The 7307-nt window shown below is 44.1% G+C and overlaps 1 protein-coding gene across 1 annotated transcript; it reads right to left on the bottom strand.

Moving 5' to 3' along the window:
- Nucleotides 1-3128: 3128 nt before the first annotated feature.
- On the bottom strand, nucleotides 3129-5252 carry SPRR4 (small proline rich protein 4). The gene is made up of 2 exons (XM_017513495.2): nucleotides 5212-5252; nucleotides 3129-3830 (listed from the first exon to the last, which is right to left on the bottom strand). The coding sequence occupies exon 2, from the start codon at nucleotides 3808-3810 to the stop codon at nucleotides 3574-3576; it is 237 nt and encodes a 78-aa protein (XP_017368984.1). The 5' UTR covers nucleotides 3811-3830; nucleotides 5212-5252; the 3' UTR covers nucleotides 3129-3573.
- Between the last annotated feature and the right edge of the window lie 2055 nt (nucleotides 5253-7307).

The following is a 7307-nucleotide window of genomic DNA, read 5'->3' as shown; positions in this document are numbered from 1 at the left end:
CTTCCAGTCATTCTGACTTTATAAAAATAAATGGAATTATAAAATATGTGCTTTTAATATCTGCTTTCTTTCTCTCAAGATTGTGTTTGAGAGATTCATCCATGTTATGGTGTACAATTTGTTTTAATCTCATTGTGTTGTGATATATCCCATTGTATGAAAATTCACAATTAATTTATGCATTCTACTGTTAATGGATATTTGGAATATTTTTTGTTGGGGTTATTACAAATAATGCTACTATAACTGTTTTCATACATATATTTCAGCAGTTCTATGTAGACATTTCTGTTGTGTATACAATAAAGAGTGAAATTGATCCATATGATCAACTTTAGAAATACTGTCCAATAGTTCTCTGAAATGGTTGTCCAATTTACACTACCATCAGCCATTTATAAGAGTTCCTATTTATCCATATTCTCACCAACCCCTAAAATTGCCCATCTTTTTAGTTTTAGTCAATAAGTTGGATTGTGTAGTGGTATCACACTTTCATTCTAATTTGCATATCTTAGGTCAATTTAAGGATAATTGACATCTCTGCAAAATAGTCTTCTAATACATGAACATGAAACATCCCCTGATTTGTGAGTTCTCTTTTAGTTTCTCTCAATAATGTTTTATATTTTTAGTATAAATGTCATATCTTTCATTAAACTTACTTAAGATAATTGATACTATTTAAATGATATTTCTATTTTTATTGAGGTTAAACGAAAAAAAGAAAAAAGCACAGATCAGTTGAGTGTATGTTTTGATATATGTATAAACCCAGGTAACTGCCACCCACTAGATTGATAACTTTTCCAGAATCTCAGAAAACTTCATCATGTCTCCTTCCAGTAGGTACTGTCCTTAGTGGTGGCCATGATTTTGACTTATATCTAACAGACTAGAATTTCCCCTGGCCTTACAGCTCTTAACTCTCTATCTGGTGTGTTTACCAAAGGCCCTCCACCTGGCAGGTTGCAAACTCCATTCATTGTTTTATAAACCTACTAAAAACTCCGCTCTACTTTTCGGAGACTTTCAGCTTAGGTATTTAATATCCTGACCTGACCATTCCTAGAATTCATTAAATGTTCTGAGTTGAATACCAACCACTTGCTGAAAGACCGCCCCCCGGGGGACCTATGAATTCTCCTGGTCTCTCTGTCCCCAGCAAGGGTCCTCCACAGTAGAAAAGTTCGGTTTTCATTCTTCTGCTCATGCCCAGAATCCACAGATTATTCCAGGTAAACATTTGTTGGTTCACCTCTCTGATGCTCTCCTAACTCAGGAGTTGCAGATGGTTTGTAAATTTGGTCTAGATAGATGTACACTAGACTGCTGGCTTGCCACAGGCTGTCCTAGTCCATTCCGAAGTAGTTCTTTCTTCTGTACTTTTGAAAAGCTAGTCATTGTGCATTTGGAGATAGTGAGGTAAACAAGACCCCTGTGCTTCAAGGGCTCATAATTTAACTTTTATTTGTTTAATTATGGCTGGGATTTTGACATAAGCCAATATTGCTTTGTGAACCTTTGAAGGGTGGAATTGCATAAAAGAATTTCTTCATAAGGGAGAAAGGGTGCTCACCTACTCATGCAGAGATGGGACTTTGTCCTTGGCCGTTGCTGTGGAAAACATGGGTATCTCCCCTTCCCCACTGAGTTAATAACCTGAGACACAAATCACAGCAGAAGCATTGGTTGTTTCAATCACCCCTGTCTATCCAATTAGCTGAGCACTATGCAAACCCATCAGCCTGGAACTCAACAGTCTGTGGGAAGACTTGCCAGGGCCTTCTTGGGAGACATGAAAATGACGTGAAGGCCCTGAAAATCAGTGTGTCCAAGAAACTGTCTAGGGTTTGGGTGGAAGGAAGCCAGGAAGGGGACTGTAGGACAGACCAGCCTTTCTGCTTGACAGAGGGAAGTTATTGTAGGAGGTAGGGATTGGGGCACAGAAAGGATGTCAAAAAATTCTTAGGCTCAGGAGCATTCTTTTTGAATCCTAATTGCTTTTCTAATACTTCATCTTCCCTAGTTAATGTCAGTACTGTTTTAAATAATTACTACTTGGAAATATCAGCCATGGTTAGCTACTTTAAGGGGAAGGAGAGAAGGTGGTTATTTTTCCCTTTTAGTCCTTGTGTGCTAAGTGAGGAAGCAATTTATGATTGATGGTGGCAACTGAAATTGAGTGACCAAATCCCAGGAAAGAATAAAGCTCAAGGGGAGAAAGTCAGACTGTGTGTTCAGCCGCTTCTTCCCACACAGGGTCTCTTCTTCAAATACTTGTCTATCTTAATATCTAGGAGGTTTGCTGACTTCTTTCCAATATAGGCAGCCGGTCTCACACGTGGGTGGGGAGGATCAGGAAGCCAGCTGAAAAACAGGCTTCCTTCATAAGCTGTGTGGAGTCAGACTGACTGACAAAACCAGGCCCTGCATACTTTGTATAAACTCTTTGTACATGGCTATCCCTAGAACAACATTTCCCTGTGTAAGAAAATGACTTTGACTTCTAAAGCGTACACTGAAACACAGGATAAATTGACTCTGGATAGCTCTGGAAATCCAGCATGGCAGAGTAGAAAATTAAAGTCATTCTAGAACTTGCTAAATATCAGATGAGTAAGTATGAATAAGTAAGAGAATGAGCGTGAATTAGTGAATGAACAAAAAATAAACCAAATACATGAAAAAGTCATTTGCACATGTTTGTAGAAATGTCTTGCAGGACTCAGGTCGTTTACGTACGCTTTGTGTGCTTTTTCAGAATGACAACTTCCAAGAGGAAAAACTGCATTCATCAGGTAGGCTGAGCATCTAATGGTAGGAACTAAATTTTCCTCCCTTTTGATCTTCCCTAGATGGGATTAGTGAAGCAAGACTCTATTAGCCTTCTGCCAATGAGTTGCTGAGCTGGTTTTCCGTCCTCCTTTACCTGAGATATGTCTGGATCTGTTTCCCCATTGTTGGTTGCCAGAGAGTAACTGTGTCCATAAGGGTGACTTCCTCAACTCCAGGGCCTGGGTGTGCTTGTGCCTTCACGTCTCTAACATGTTCCCTCTGAATGAATGAATGAATCACAGAATGGGACTGGGAGTGGAGAGGGACAATTAGCCCAGGAAGCAGGCACATTTATTATGCGAAGCACAATTTATTGGGGAAAACAGGAAAGAAGCCCAGAGTGGGGGGCGTCATGGAGAGGAATGAGGTTGAAACTGTGCACCAGCCTCTGTGACCCTACTTGTCAGGGTGGAACTCCAGAAGAAGCCCAGACACTTTCCTTGCTTTGGGGAATGGGTGGGCCTTAGCTGTGGCCAAGCGGGAGCCTAGAGAGGATGAGGTCTCTCTCATGCCCACATGGGAGAGCATCAGGGTGGGATACAGAAGAAGCCAAGGTGGTATATGTGGGGAGGGGTGCGATGGGAAGAAATCCTTACAATGATTCCTTAGATCTTGGGCAGAAGGAGATGAGAGAGGAGGGTAGACCCAGGAGCTGGAGGGGAAGAGAAGAAGGAAGAAGAGAAGGTTCCATCTGGTAGCCTGGATGGTGGATGGATGGTAATATCTCATCCATCCTTACTTCTGTTTACTCTTGGGGGCTTGCTGGGCTAAGTGACACTTCTGCTGGGCTGGAATGACGGTGGCCTTGGGTGGGCAGTGCTTCTTGGCCTGGGGAGCACATGGATCCTTGGTTTTGGGTGCACACGTCTCTTGACATTTGACAGGGGGTGGCTGACAAGGCTGCTTCACTTGCTGCTGTTGGGCCTTCTGGGGTGGGCACTGGTGCTGCTGCTGCTGCTGCTGGGAAGACATTGCTCCAGGAACAGGTGAGTCTAGGGGAAACCAGGCAGGGACATCATGAGAAGCGTTCCCTCCATCTCTCCTCCCTCCTGCTTCCTAGAGGAGTGTTTTCCTTTCATAGTCAAGGACAGACTAAGTGATTAACAGCATCAAGTTGATGAATGGAATGATTCACACACACTCATTTTGATCATTCTCCCTCCCTTTCTTTCTTCCTCTATGCTGTTCTGATTTCCTATCTTCCTTCATCCTTCCATGCACTCCTGACTTACCTAAATACAAATATTTCTCAATCTTACCAGGAAATAAGGTGGAATGTTAAGCTGATGATTAAAAAGTAGCCCAGACACTTTACAAGGTCAAAGCATGCCATCTTAATTGACAGATCTGGACAATGTCAACTGGCTCCCTTGAATAATACATACAGTGAGAGTGGGCAAGAATGTAGGTGCATGAGGAGAGGACAAGAACTGTCTCTGTCTTACAGGGAAGCATCATGCATGTGTGCGTGTGTGTGTGTGTGATTGGGCTGGAGAAGGGCTATACTAACAATACAGAGGCCTGATCTCTGATCTCTGCTTCCTCCCTGACTCATGATGAGAAGGTAAGGCAAGTCCTATGTGGCTATAGGATAGTGATTTCAGCCCTCCACAAAGAACTGGGAAGCTTGAGGGCCAGCCAAATAGATCACTGGAGGCAAAGGATGACAGGAGGATGTTCTACTCAGAGGCAGTCTAGTTCACAGGAAAGCGCACTAGCCAAGAAGGCTCAGGCATGGGTTCTAGGTCCATCCTGCCATTCACTGCATGGGCAACCTGCCTTCTCTGGGCCTCTGCACCTTTATTAGAAGGATGCTGGTCAGGAAGTTCCCTGAAGCCTTCCCAGCTCTGATGAGGATCTCTGGCTATCTTTGTAGGCAGTGTTCCTTATGTTCTAAGTTAATGATTACAGATGGGAAGTGCAGGCCTCAGAAAGTAGAGAGGTAGCAATCAATAGATAAGAGTCGCACAGCATTGAATACGATGTTCAATGTACCTGTTTCCATACACCTGGAAGCAAAGTTTAAAGCTTACTGGTAGGAAAAATGCAGAATAGGGTATGAGAAAGCTTTAAGCAGGGCTCAGAATTGCTACAAAATTCTATAGCTCCAAATGTCTCCTCCTTTCACAAGAAAAATCTTCTTGCTAGGGAGTTAAACCCAGGATCTGGAAGTAAGTCATACTGAACAATGGTGTGGAATGGAGATTAAACTTTCTAGTAACAATTAGTGTGCCATTTCTGTAATTGTCAGATTTGTGTCACTTCCCTGATTACCCAAGGATAGAAGAGGAGCTTGGTCTAGCAGCTCAAAGGAGCTAAAGGAGAAGGAAAGAGCCCAGCAAATCCCAGGAGAACAGATGTGTTCCCACTTACCAGAAGCAGTGAGCTGGACCCTGGAAGAGGAGGCTGAGCCGTGGTCCACAGGCAGCCACCCCAGGAGCCTTTATAGGGCCCCAGGCTGCCCCGGCACTTGGTGTGGTCCTGATGACCACCTCTCAGGGAATTCCTCACGTACTTCTCCCACCTGCACTTCCTCCAGGAAGTTGCTTTGCTGGCCTCTTTTGATGAAAACCACCCACCATATATTTTCAGCAACCCAAGTTCCTGCACCTGAGCCCATTTAACCCACCAAAGGTGTTTGCTCAAACTCAGGGATTCAAGATCTTAAAATAGAACAAATTGAAGGAGTTGTTTGCAGATGGACAGTTATAAGAAACATTGAAGAAGGAAGAGAAAGAGGGAGAGGATGGGCGATTCTGAGGAAAATGTGAACTTAACATTTGCTGCAAATTGCGGTCATGTATTAAGCACCCACCGTGAGTCTAGCATCAGGACCATGCATCACGCTTATTATTTCATTTCATCTTTATAGCCCCTCTAGGGAAAGTGTCGTTGTTACCAGTTTGCAGGTGTGAAAAGTGAGGCTGAGAAAGATTAAACAGATAATAAACAGCAGACACGGGATCTGAATTCAGACCTGGATGATTCAACGCCTTGCCCCAAGTATCACTCATCCCCCTTCCTCAATACACAGTGCGAATGTCCTTCCTAATCCAGGGGACAGTTCACGGAGTGTCCTGTGAGGCTCCCCTAGGGCACAGGTAGAAGATGCTGTGAATGGTACCCCAGCACATGGTGGTGCGGTCCCCATCTGCCCACTGGGAGTCGGGGTGCTGAAGGGTATTCGTGGTGGTCACAGAATGTGGGATAGAATTGGTCTTTGTGGTAGGCTTGCCACATAAAACATAGGACATTCAGTTAAATTTGAATCTTGGCAGAATATTTTAAAAGTATAAGTATATTCCAAATATTGCATGAAACATACTGAAAATTACTTGTAATTTATATGAAATTCAAATTTAACTGGGCAGGCTCTATTTTCATTTGCTAAATCTAGCAACCCTACTCAGGGCTGTATCCAGGTGGGAGGAAGGAGCCCTGGTCCTCCATTCAGCCTCCTAGGCCCTGGGATGGGGAAAGGCAGGGCCTCTGGGAAGCTGGTCCACCTCCAGCCCTCTAATCCAAAGATCGACCTCAGGACCCTGCCCAGCATGAGGCCACGCAAAGGCTCACTGCTGCCATTACCGGAGCAAGGGGTAGGATGGTCTGAGAAATGATAGGAATACCTCAACGTACGTTTGAAAGCAGTTTTCAAGCCCTTTGCCTCATTTGATCCTCATGACAATTTTACTGACAGTTTAAAGAGGCAGGTCGAAAGAAGTTAAAGGACCTGTTCAACCACACGCAGCTGTTCAGGGTGGAGCTGTGTGGGGGCCTGGCCTGGGGCTCCTTTCCACTCCATCACTGGGTCAGCATCTCCATGGTGGACAAGTCACTGTCATTGGGTGGAGACCATGACTAATAATGTCTCCTGAGCTTTCTGTCGTATGTGGATGAAATACTGTTCATTTTTCAGGGTCAGGCTCAGTTTAATCGGTCCCTTAATTTTCCCCTCCTCTCAAGACTATCAACACTAAGAATGTAATATTCTGGGTTCCAGATTCCGGTTCTGCATTCCATCTCCAAGAAGAACACCTTCTTCACCTGCAGCCCTCACTTAACGCAACCCCGGTCTTCTGTGCTCTTGCTGATGCAAACTGCCCACAAGGTAACTATGCAGTGAGGCAGATTTGCATGGACACCGACCAAGGCTTTTCATCTGCCCGTGGCCTTGAAGGCACCAGCATGTGTGTTTCCTGTGACTAGATGGGCAGCTCCAGCCCTCATGTCCCAGTCACCCATGTGAGATTACTGCAATGAACTTTACTCCTTATTTTTCCCAATTTGATCATTGCCCTCTTATTTTATTGATAAACAATTCCTGCTTAGTTTTGAAGCATATTCTGTCATGTGATGAAACTCGGCTTGTAAAGCAGCCATTATCTCAGAGAATAACCTAGGAGTGGCCAGGATAGAGACCTAAATATGGCTGGCCTTGAAGGGGCCATGTGCCATAGATCATAAACATT

This window comes from Cebus imitator, unplaced genomic scaffold, assembly GCF_001604975.1.
Source record: "Cebus imitator isolate Cc_AM_T3 unplaced genomic scaffold, Cebus_imitator-1.0 Scaffold491, whole genome shotgun sequence".
In the NCBI taxonomy this organism is placed as follows: Eukaryota; Metazoa; Chordata; class Mammalia; order Primates; family Cebidae; genus Cebus; species Cebus imitator.
Note: the sequence above shows the minus strand (reverse complement) of the source record. Positions and strands in the feature narration are given on the sequence as shown.